Source organism: Salminus brasiliensis, chromosome 23, assembly GCF_030463535.1.
Source record: "Salminus brasiliensis chromosome 23, fSalBra1.hap2, whole genome shotgun sequence".
Taxonomy (NCBI): domain Eukaryota; kingdom Metazoa; phylum Chordata; class Actinopteri; order Characiformes; family Bryconidae; genus Salminus; species Salminus brasiliensis.
Window position 1 is genome coordinate 2,859,381 of NC_132900.1, and position 12,491 is coordinate 2,871,871.

The 12,491-nt window shown below is 40.8% G+C and overlaps 2 protein-coding genes across 5 annotated transcripts in view; one reads left to right on the top strand and one right to left on the bottom strand.

Annotated features, from left to right (window-relative positions):
• Positions 1-4,915, top strand: part of lhx8a (LIM homeobox 8a) — a 9,461-nt gene extending 4,546 nt beyond the window's left edge. For 3 of the 4 annotated variants that reach the window (XM_072668586.1, XM_072668587.1, XM_072668584.1), the window contains exons 6-8: positions 231-326; positions 1,527-1,710; positions 4,384-4,915. In XM_072668586.1, coding sequence (XP_072524687.1) covers positions 231-326; positions 1,527-1,710; positions 4,384-4,460 — 357 coding nt within the window. In that variant the 3' untranslated portion in view covers positions 4,461-4,915. The remainder of the gene's footprint in view (positions 1-230; positions 327-1,526; positions 1,711-4,383) is intronic. The other variant, XM_072668585.1, reaches the window with a different exon arrangement.
• A 5,300-nt stretch (positions 4,916-10,215) lies between these two features.
• Positions 10,216-12,491, bottom strand: part of slc44a5a (solute carrier family 44 member 5a) — a 110,349-nt gene continuing 108,073 nt past the window's right edge. The window contains exon 22 of the mRNA XM_072668582.1: positions 10,216-11,328. Within this exon, the coding sequence (XP_072524683.1) occupies positions 11,216-11,328 (113 nt within the window). The 3' untranslated portion in view covers positions 10,216-11,215. The remainder of the gene's footprint in view (positions 11,329-12,491) is intronic.

The following is a 12,491-nucleotide window of genomic DNA, read 5'->3' on the forward strand; positions in this document are numbered from 1 at the left end:
AAAAAAAAAACACGTTGCTTTTGCTTATCTAAACCACGGACAGCCTTTACTTTTCTATAAATCAGAGCTGGAGTTGATCTGCTTGGCTATTTTGACCGTAGTTTCATAATCCTGCAGAGCGGTTCACTCCGGCATCACTCGGGTCATTGGTTTTTAAAGGTTAATGTAACTGTCTGCACCATCTTTACCCCGGTGTGCTGATGTGTCCTGTGTGTTTACTGCATGTGTAGGTAATGCAGGCTCAGTTTGCTCAGGACAACAATCCGGACGCACAGACGCTGCAGAAACTGGCTGAACGGACCGGCCTCAGCCGCAGGGTTATTCAGGTGAGCCTGGATCTCGATCTTCAAAATTGCTGAAAGTTTCAGAACCGTTTCAATAGCGCTTTAATCTCGACTGTTTATCAGTACGATGTTTAAAAGAATCAGTATCTGCCAAAACAGATAATCAGATTCCATTTATTTATTTATTTATTTAATCCCTTTTAAAACTGCTTGGTTGACTAATTTCCCTTTAGATGGCGCTTCTGAATGTGGGCTACCCTACGGGACATTAGACTTGACATGCAACAATAAAGCTGGGCAATATGATGAGATTATCGTATTGTGATAAGTTTTATGGTGATAATATGGTTTTCTAAGCATATGGAGGAGACTGTTAGTGCTTAATAAACACTGATCAGCTGCAGGTTTCGTTACTAGACTGGGTTAATTAGATGAAGTGCAGCAGATGTTGAGTATAAATCAGTGTATTCAGTACAGGAGAGGATCTGAACAGTAGTTTATAAGAATCTGTCGCTACTGATGTTTTTATTGTGATTACATCAGTATCGTAATAAATATCATGTATCGCAAAAAAGTCTTTAAATATCGTGATACAGTATTTTTACCATATCGCCCAGCCCTAAGGAGCCTGGAGCCCTGGAGATGTGTTCTTTTTGAGGATGGATTTTTTTTTTTTTAATTCACTTTATTTCCTGTGGTCTCCTCCAGCATCGTCGGCTGATCTCGGCCCTGATACCCGTTCATACTGTTCCAGCTCAGGTTTAGAGTATCTGTAGATACTGTGGTTGGTCTTTAGTGGTCTTCAGTGCCTCTGTTTTCCCCTTTAGTATCTAAATCAAAGCCTAAGTGATGGAATGAGAAGGAAAAAAACAAACATGGGCCAAATAAACGAATCCGAGGCCTCCATAGGCCTCCACCTACGATGATGTTGTGGGATTACCATCGGCTGTAGAGATGATGCTGAATGTGGCTGCAGTTAATCAGTACCAGAATTTAAATGACACTCAGATAAGCCCAAGAGCTCAAATCCTCATATTTATTCATATTTAATAATGTTTGTATGAACTTTAACTGTATTGCCATGTCTAATCAGCGCGCCTGTAACGGACACTTCAAGTGTAAGCAAAACCTCTGCAGTTCCACACTGAAATGGAGCCGACTGGATTTAAGAGAAATGCCTCTGATCATTTATTTACCACCTTAGATCATATTTCCTAATGTTTGAAAACTGTTTGAAAACAGGTTTGGTTTCAGAACTGCCGGGCCCGTCACAAGAAGCACGTCAGTCCCAACCACTCGTCCACCACCCCCGTGTCTTCTCTCCAGCCTGGCAGGCTCTCTCCTCCCCTGATGGAGGAGCTTCAGTACACAGCGTTCGCCCCAGTGGACGCGCCGATGCTCACTACTCTGCACTCCTACATGGATGGTGAGTTGCCCTCTGTGGAGCACAGTTTTCTAAGCCGGGGACTCGCGGAGTTGGTTGGGCAGCATGAAGTGAAGCTTGTTCGATAGAAGGAAGGGAGTGAGATGGTCCAGTTGGATCGTCACTGAACGAGGGATCATGTTACCCAGCTTTACTGAGCTCATGCTTGAAATGCCTCCCCGATCTGTCGAGCGTTAATTGGGATCAAACAAATGCAGAAGATTGGACTGTTTTAATCTGATCATTTAAAAGTTTTGGGGGAAACCACCCCCCCAAAAATTTAGTACAATTAATAATTGTTGTGCTATTTATTTATTTATTTATTTATTTATTTAAACAAACACAAATATCAATGTTCCTTGCTCGTGCCATCACTTAGTTTTTCAGATACTAAAGGGGAAAACGCAAGCATCAATACCTGGATCAGCATTATAGCAATAGCAAAAGTTAAGGTTCTAAATATAGTATTTTATAGTATAGTATTTTTTTTTAATTTATTTTGTATTGGTGCTTGAGTTTTCCCCTTTAGTATCGGAATCAAAACTAAGTGATGGAACGAGCAAGAAATGTAAAAATTGCACAGAAATGTATTAATTGTACTTTTTGGAACCTCTGCTTTTGATATTTTTTAAATTTTTATTTATTTATTTTATTTTATATATTTTTTTTAAATTTGATCAGCCCTTCTAACCAGGGCTTCCTGCAGTCCCTTATGTCTTTGCTAAAAAATAAGTCATCATTTAAATTAACATATTTAAAAAGTTCTATTTAAGCTCCAAGTTAATCCTTAAAGACTGGGTCAAAATATTAGTAATTCAGAATAGCCAGTCCAAAATATCTAGCGGTCAGCCATCCGGATAAGAACTAAAGTGCATGTTCACGTTTAACTGTAGATATAGTGCCGTCGTTAACGCGTGAACACACAGTTTTAACTCCAAGTTTAACTTTAGCTCTTCAAGTTTAGCCCGAGCTTCCTCCCGTAGCTCGCTGTCTTTACTGATTCTTTAGTGATGTAAGCACAGCGCCGCTGCTGTCGAGCTCCGAGGGAAGATTACGCTTTATTTATGTTGATATATGGATTAAAATTCATAATTAACTCTTATTCCCTTACCTCTTGCACAGCTGCTCCGCTCCTAGCTCGCTTCATCTATTACGGTCATCTCAAATTTTTGAAGCGTTTTCTCTCAAACAAATCGTGTCCGAAACTAGAGATATAGAATTCCTGACGAATTCCTTTTAATTGCCCGTTTCTTTTTATTCGGCTGTCCCTAAAACATCAAAGATGTGCTATCCAGCATTTTAACTTGTAAATTATCATTAGGAATATTATAATTGATGAGATTCAACTTTTTAAATAAATTGTAAATCAGCATTTAAATTGAGGAGCGCAGATCACTGGAGCAGACTGCTAAATTTGATCTGGGCAGTTTATTCTTTATATTAATACTTTAAACAATTTTGACTGATTACTTGCGCTTGATAAAAATACAGGAGTTTGTTTCCATATTTGTCTTTGAAGTCCCAACATCAAACACTTGTTCCATCATTCTTCTGATTTAACTTGATGAAAGGATGCTTAGATAAAAGCTACAAATAATGCTTGGCTTTGAAAATCGTTAAACACCTTGATGTTCATAAACCACTGTGTAAACTTCTATATACATGCTACATTTATACAAGTAATTGAGGATCACAATCACAAACCTTGTATCTCCACTTTTGCTGTATTTGGTATACTGTGAATCTGGCAGTTCAACTGCGTTCTAAAGGCTAGGCTGCAGCTGAGGTAGGGTGGGTTCTTGCTAGGACTGTCCTTTGAAAACTACTTTTTAGTAGCCTGTTGGTCACACAGATGGAACGGTTGAACCAGGCTGAGTGGTGACCTCACCGGAAAGGTCTCGTCTCTCCTCTTGCGTTTGCCTCGGGAAACTTTGTGCTTTTTAATGTTTGCAGTTTTATTTATAATTATAAAACTTAACATTTAAAAAAAAAAAAAAAAAAAAAAAAAAAAAAAAAATCCCCCCTCCACCCCCCCCTTCTTTCCTTACATTGTGCAGAGAACTGTGGTTAACCAAGGGCTGGGAAAGATGCGTCAGTTGCGTCCTCCAAATTGTCCTGAATGTAGGCTGCATTTTTGGGCTGTTTAACAAGAAGTCGTCCACTTGACAACAGTCTTCTTAAAAAATAAAAAATAATAATAATAATAATCAAAAATATATATATATATATATATATATATTTTTTTTTTTTTTTTAAAGGACTGTTGTCAAGTGAAATGAAAATAAATAAATAAATTTGTTTGTTTATTTTTGGGAAGGGCTTCTCTACCATTTCAAACCAAACCTTCAAAAGTTAGAGAAATCTGTACTTTTAACAATGTAGGCTATTGTCACTTTCTTGATGAACGGACCAATAGAAATGCTCCAAAATGACTTGGAATAAAAGATTTTGCATTGTCTTCCATTGACCGTTAAGAAGGACTTTTATAAATCTGCTGTTTTAAAGACATGACACCCTTTCCAGGTTAAAATGTATAGTAATAGTATATATAGTAGTAATAGTGTATATAGTACAGTGTGTTTGTGTGTGTGTATATATAGTAATTTAAAATTATATATATAATTTTTTTTTTTTTAAATAAATACAGTATTTAATGCCCTTTTTTCCTTTTTGCAGTTCATTCTCCAACATCACTGGTGTTCCAGCCTCTTCTGCCCCATTCGATGACACAGCTGCCAATCAGCCATGCCTGAGACTCCACTCCCGCCCACTGCAGCCACTCTATTAATCAGGTCCGAGTACGGAGGAAAGCGTGAGGAAGTTTTGATCCACTATTGACTGAGTCTTGCACCAAGACCCGTGCTGTTCAATCTTTCATGGGTGCACACACACACTCACAGACACTCTCAGACACACACACACACACACTGAAGGATGTCTGTCTCGCAACGGTCCAGGAGAAAGATCTCTATGTATTTGTGAAAAGGCTGAAGTTTTCTTTTGTTTAATATATATATAATATCTATATAATGGTTGAAAACATCACATTTAATTTATTTCCTGTTTGTGACTGAGCACTTTGTTTTAAAATCTATGGAAGTTTTTTTTTTTTTTTGGTTTTCTGGTTTTGTCTGTGCACAGCTCCATTTTCGTTTTGTGATTGGATCTTGACACTTGGAAGCTGAAGAAAAGCCAATAAAAACTTTAATTGCTGTTGCCTGCAGGGCTGTGTTGAGTAACTGCTCTGATTCATTTGTGCAAATGCTGAGTTCTTGGGGGAAGGGGTGTAAAGATTTGACGTTTGTGCATTTGCTCTAGGCTTGATCTGGTATTTCGCTCTGGATACGTTTAGGAAATGTTGGTAAACCTGCAGCGTCTGGCTGCAGAGGGCTGAGCACAGATCTGGTACCGTAGGATTTGAGCTGAACGTGCCAAGCTGGTTCGTGTTCGGTCTTGTAGCGCTGGTTCAGTCTGCCGTATTGATGCTCCTTTAACGGCCCGTGTTCTAAAGGGTATATACTTAATATATTTGTAGGTGCCAATTACTGGTTGAGTGATGACTGTCTTGAGGAGGACGTTTGGGAATGACTAAAACAGATTAGTCACAGTGGGACACGGAGTACCGCCAGTATAGACACCTATTAAATATGTAACCTGCCAAAACATTGAAGCTCACTAACAGAACAAATGTAACACTGACTATCTCCTAACGACAGCATGTGTGAAGGTCTGGGATCTCGGTTGGATGGTACCTGAACAGCCTGTTCTCGTGGTCAACACATTGGATGTGGAGAAATGTGCAGCAGGAAGACCTGAGCCACTCAGCCCAGGTTTTTCAAATGGTTAGGGCCAGACCACTGGGTTGGAGCGTCTAGCCAACAGCTCTAAGGCTTGTGGAGGAGCTTCTGGTCAGCATTGGGGGGGGAAATACTGGCCGACAGTGGTCTGAGGAGGAGCTTGAACCAGCGGCATTGTTGCACTATTGCAGAATAGTCAAAGTGCCCATGCTAACCCCTGTCCACCGCCAACAGTATAATGGGTGCAGAAGTATCTGAGCTGGGCTGGGGACGAATGGAACAAGTAGTAGTAGCTCCACCTCTCAGCTTGTATGACGTGGTGATGGATGTCACAGGGCTACGTCAGAGTACGTCTTGGAAGGAGCTGTTTTGGCAGCATAGTATTAGGCAGGTGTTCATAATGTTTTGGCTTGTGTAGTGTTTCTCAACGCTGGTCCTGAAGGCACTTTACCCTGCACTTTATATTGCATTTATTTGAACTGTATTGGAAGGTGATATTGATGGCTGCACTAGTGTGAATTCAGGTAGCTTTAGGCCGAATTTCTATATTTTATAGAATTATTGTATCGGCACATACGCACACGAAAAATTGGATCGCCGCATTGATCCAGTGATCCCATATCGGTGCGTCCCAAAGTGCAGTAAGGGTGTACATTTTAATGAATGTTCTGAATATGCTGAGAACTTGGAGTAAGGAGCACCACTTGATTATGTCCTCAGATTCGCTTGGACACTAGAGGGCGCTCTCAAGCAGGTCCTAAATGAATGGATCTTATATCTTATATGGAGCTTGATATGGACTCGCTCAGGAGCTCCCTCTAGTGGTTGTAATCATTTTCTGCTGTGGTTTGAGGAACAGGCAGAGGAACCTGGCTGACAGTCTGGACAGATGATCGATTGCGGGTCAATTCTTTGGCTAGTGTTGCGCGTTAGTGCCCTCTAGTGGAAAGAGTGTGAAGGCTTGGTTAATTTGTCCTCTGTCTGCTCTTCCCTCGCCGTTTCCACAGGACCCTCCTCAGCGAGCTCCAGGTGTAAAACGGCCGAGCTGCTGACCCATCGTTTTTCTCCAGATCCAGAGCTACAGAAACCAGAAACAGGTGGTGGTTTTAGGTCCTGTTTGAATGTTTGACCTTTTTCAATTTAAAAGGATGTGAATTTAACGGGGAAGTCATCAGAGTAGAGGTTAGGAGTGAAACGGAGCTTCACTGTAGAGAAACATCCCCACCCTTACCAATTTCTGTACAGTGGTGGTGAAGTGGTGGTACCAGGCGTCGGTTGCCATGACTACAACACAGATGCAGCCTATATTTAAAGGTAAAGGTAAAGGTGCACGTATTTGTCACTGTACACTGTACAGCGAAATGTGTCCTCCACATTTAACCCATCTGTGGTAGTGAACACACACACACACACTCGTGAACTAGGGGCAGTGAGCACACACACACACCCAGAGTGGTGGGCAGCCAACTCCAGCACCCGGGGAGCAGAGAGGGTAAAGGGCCTTGCTCAAGGGCCCAACAGTGGCAGCTTGCCGGGCCCGGGTATCGATATCCCGGCGCGCATTTTATTTCCTTTCCAACCCCACCAATGTCTTCTGAGCTTTACATAGAATGATGAAGATGATGATGATGATGACGGTAAAATAGTGGAGAATCTTAACTAATACAGTTTTCCTTAGAGACTGCTTTATCTTACAACACCCCACATATATCCCTTCACCATGAATGGTCTTTAAAAACAGGCTTTAGACCCCAAACTAGGGTTGCTGTAGGGGCACGTTACCACCACTGTGAACGACTCCACACGTTTCTGTAGAGCAGGGCTTCACACCAAACCCCAGTCTGAATGACTTCAGCTTTAATGTAGACGATAGAAAATAGGTGCTGTAATGCTTTAATAGATGCTCTATTTGTAGATAAATGATGTATGTATGTATGTTATGTATGCAAATCAACATATATGTCATATAAGTTCATTAGTATTTGTACAGTATTGCCAAAAATATTGTTTTTGATCAATTTCTGAGACACTGCTGCATTTTTGGCATTACTTTCCACTTTTAATTTGTTAAAAAATCACATTGTCTTTTTTCTTAAGTACAAAAAGGTACAAATACATTAAATCCCCTCCCCAAAACATACAAAACAAGGATTTATCCAACATTTAAAAACTGGAGCACTTAAAACCTACACCTCCCCGTACAAATGAACCAAAATGGCTTTGACATCCTTGTAGAAGAAATGGTTTCCTAAGTTTGTCCTAAGCATCCTGCCTCCAAATTCCAAAAACCTACCCCCCACCCCCCCACCCCTCGTTCCAGCTCCACTCGGCTCTCAGCATCAGTCGCCACTTTCTGATCCATAAAGTGAGACATTACAGCGTGATAAGGGGTCATTCTGGTGGTCTGACGAAGTGCGTCTCTCACCAAAGTGGGAAACTATGGGACTTTGAACAAAACGGAGGTGGAAAATGTCTTGGTAAAGCCCTTCGTATAAGCAGTAAACAGGCATACAGTACTCAACGTGTTAAAGTTAAAGCACTACGTGAGCGGTTCTCAATCTCAGCTCTGTCTGCGGCGCCTGTGGAATACAGGCCATTCCCACAGACAGAGATTTTCACAGCTAAAAACTAAAGAAAAAGACCAAACCACTCGACCCAAAACAGAATTACTGTAGAAGTCAATGGGCAGAATCGGCCCATTGCTGACAAACAGGTGAAAATCGACTGAGCTGAAAACCACTGGAGTGTCCCTTTAAACCATACAGTACATACAGTACCCTCAATCATACAGAATGTAGAACTCTATAAACAAAACCCAAATTTATGTGTCACTTATTTACATGAAATACTCACGCCACCATGTTTACAATGTACCTTGATAATACCTTCATTCAAGGTAAGGCAAAACTGTAACCTTAATAGCAGTTTATATATATAAAAAAATGAATAAATAAAGGAAGTCATACTGCAAAAAGACATTAGGTGTATAGATTTGGTCACCTGGATCTAATTATCTGACAAATTTGGACAGTTTAGACAACATTTCCAGCAATACCAATTAGTCAAAAGTCCCTTTGGTCTCGCTTGGAAGACTAGCACAGTTTCTGCATTTCTCTCTGAACTGCTCTGCTGCATGACAAATGAAATTATTATTAATATTATTATTTAACAAACCATTAAAATGCAAAAAAAAGAACATTTATATATAACTCAAACTGTAAACTTTGTTGTGTAGAGTTGTAAAATGCCCATAGCTAGAGCCCAGGTCCTGTATTTGTCTTGTTTTTATTATTTTCCTGATGTCCACTTAAGACATTTGTGTGGGTTTGAGGACCAAAAAACCTTGATTCATTTTTACGGAACCATTTTCCATCAGTTTATCCCTTAGATGTACGTCTGTATGAAAAATGAAATGAAAATTTGGCAACACCAGTGATACATAAAGCAGCGTGAAGCCTGTAAGCTGCTCGGGCGGGGCCTCCGTGGGTCGCCCGCCCATGACCCTATCACCACGTGTGGTGGGTGGTATGCAGCTATTTCTGATGTCACCTAGGAAATAATATCAGATCCACAGATTTATAAAGATATTCTGAGTAGTCTGACTATTGTCAGGACGACATACAGTATATGGACAAAAGTATTGGGACACCTGCTCATTCATCGTTTTTGTTGGAGTAACTGTCTCTACTGTCCAGAGGAGAAGGCTTTCTGCTAGATTTGGGAGGAGCACTGCTGTGAGAGTGTTAGTGAGGTTAGTGAGTTAGTGGTGCCTAATGATAGGCTCATATATATATATATATATATATATATATATGCTTTAGAGAGTCTTATTGTATTGGCAGTCTTTCTGCAAACGCAGGTACAGGTACTAGACAAGCTGTGTGTGTGTGTGTGCATTTGCACATCCGTGTCAGCAACAACTGCTGGATGCATTCATTACAAGGGGTGTCCACATACATTTGGGCATATAGTGTATGTAATTTTACACTAGTCATATTACCTTTGATTTATATGGGATTTCACTCTCTCTTACCTAGAATTACATCAAGACCAGATTTCTACAATTTATTTTAGTAGATGTAGAAATTGTGGAAATTGTAATTTTAGATATCTGCAGTGTCAATCTGGTAAGTGCTGAGTGCAAATGTTAATTTAATGTAGTTTTTACAATTTGTATATGGTTATATGTCCAGTTTCAGATCTCTAAAATATAGATTAATACTTTTACAATTCAGGTTTTGATTAGTAATACTATTATTATTAATGACACCAAAATTAATTAAAACAAGTTATTTTCTAAATTATTTTTCAATTTTTATTTTATTAATTAAAACTATTATTATTAAAACTAGAGTTTTATTGGTCACATTTACAGTGTAGTAATTAGATATCGGCAAATTAAATTAACCTTTGCACTCTGCATTTTACCAGATTGACACTGCAGATTTCTAAAATTCATTTTAGTAGATGTAGAAATGATGGAAATTGTCATTTTAGATATCTGCAGTGTCAATCTGGTAAAATGTAGTGTGCAAAGGTTAATTTAATGTAGTTTGTACAATTTGTATATGGATATATGTCCTGTTTCAGATCTCTAAAATATAGTTTTATACTTTTACAATCCAGGTTTTGATTATTATTATTATTATTATTATTCATTAAACCAAAATTAATTAAAACAATTTATTTTCTAAATTATGTTTCCATTTTTATTTCCACATTTATTATTATTAGAGTTTTACTGGTCACATTTACAGTGTAGCAATTAGATATTGGCAACTGCATTTCCTATTAGTAATAGCCATAGATATCTAACTGGACTTTTTACTAGAAAAAAATTTAATTTAAACGCAATTATCATTTTTCTTTTTAAATGATCAATTATTAAAATCTTGAATTCGAGTTTTTACTAGTAAACACTGAGTTACATCACTGTTTGTATCACTGGTGTCATTTTAGGCTAAAACGGCTTGCAATAGAACCGTTAACTCGTGGAATTTAGCAACTGCCCATTGGTTTCTATTGTAGGCGGATTTAGAGTTAGTGGGTTTTCTGTCCTTTTCTAAGTTCAGAGTAATGTGTCAGAACTATCGTCTGTGGTAATCACCTGTACGAGGCAGGTGTGTCAGATGGAAACTAGGTTGAAAACCACCAGACTTCTCCTTTAACATGATTATCTGAGAGTGAGATTTCTGCCTGTTTAAAGACCAGCTCTGCTTCTTTCTCACAGGGCAAGAACTGCATGAGACGGCCGAAACCTGACGCCGTTGACCAAAACCTCACAATATTCCTCTGGAGCTCTCTGGCCGTCGCTCTGGCCGTCGCAATCCCCAGAACCTGGCCGGCGATGATGCCGCTGCTCCAGAAGCGTTCAGATAAGGCAGCAGTCAGCAGCAAAAAGGAGGCTGAGAGTTAGGAAGTGGGGCAGAGTCTGAGACAGAAAGGCCGAGTCCTGCCTTGACTTTGGCCTGTAGGGGGAGCACTGGGGCGGAGGGGGTGGTATTACAGTATTACAGTGCATAGCACCTTCAGTCTTCTGTCTCCCGGAAGCAAAATCACAGTTTTAGTGCATTTGAGTTACAGTACGCGTCGGGGCGGCCCGAGGTCCCCCGTCAGAGCCGCGGGACGAAAGTTAAAGCATGCTAAGTATGAAGGAGGAGTAAAGCTATTCCCTCGTGGTGAGTTTTTAGAGGTCCCTAAGTGGAGTCCAACTACGCTCTCGACTTTCTCGGGCTCTGCTCGACCCCTCCGAGAATTCTGTGCAGGCCTGGGGACATGAGGAAAGGCTTGGCCGGAGTGCCGTCATTTCTCTCCAGGTCCTCGCCTGGATCCAGCAAAGCAGCAGAGCGGCGAAGAGGAGAGAGAGAGGAAGCAGAGTGAAGTTAGTGAACAGGGAAAGAGGCAGTCAGGGGAGCAGAGACGGGATGTCAGCACTGAAGAGCCACTGCAGACCAATATTCGGCTTCCTGGTACAGTCAGTGGAGTAAGATCTCGAATTCCACCACTTTTTCCATTAAATCTGCAGAATTCTGTTGTTAAGTCAGTGGCCGTGGTTTGGTGTGAGGTATTTAAGGCCTCTAAAAGCCTAATTTGTATCTCTTCATGGTGGAGGGATACATGCAGAGGCAAAATAGTCCCAAAGAAAATTGCTCAGATTTTTTATGATTATACCAGAATCAGAGTTAAATATACAGTGCCTATAAAAAAGGATGCATCCTTAGAAGTGTCCCTCGTTTAATGCTTATATTAGGGGAATCTTGAATCCGGAGGCTTCACAGTGTGGCTCAGCTGTCTAATGCACTACCACTATGGCCCAGGGGGTCGTAAGTTCGAATCCTGAGCCATTTGCCATCAGCAGCCGCAGTCCGGGAGGGCACAATTGGTCACTTTCCTCCGTAAAAAGGCGGTGGCTGGCTTTGTATGTATTAAACGAGACATTTGTTAAGTCCTTACCCTCCTAGTGTTTTTGCTAGGAAGGGTTGTGTACAGGTGGGTACTTTGGCACTGCCAATTAACCCACCCATTCGTAGCTCCTCCTAGCACCAGCAACGCCCCCGACACTAGTAGTGAAAGGACGTAGCACATGTCTCCTCTGATACATGCAGAGCCAGCCACCGCCTCTTCTCCAACTGGCGCTGAAGCAGCATTGTCGGGCCTGGAGGAAAGTGCCAGAGGGGTGAGAGTGCCATCTACCCACCTGGAAAGAGAGCACGACCAGCTCTTGCTCTCTCTTTTGGACTCGGCCGCTGATGGAAAGGCGGCATGGCTTAGGATTCGAACCATGACCATGACTCCATCACTCCCTCACCAGTCACCTTCTTGAACGGCCTGCTCCAGGCAGATTCCCAGACACATCTCCTGATGTCTTCCTGGTGTATTTATTTTTGTAGCCAGGAATACTGATTAAGCAGTGACTGGAGCTTCCAGACAGGCGTCTTTATACTATAATAATATTAATAACCTGAGACACATTCATCACACTGCAGT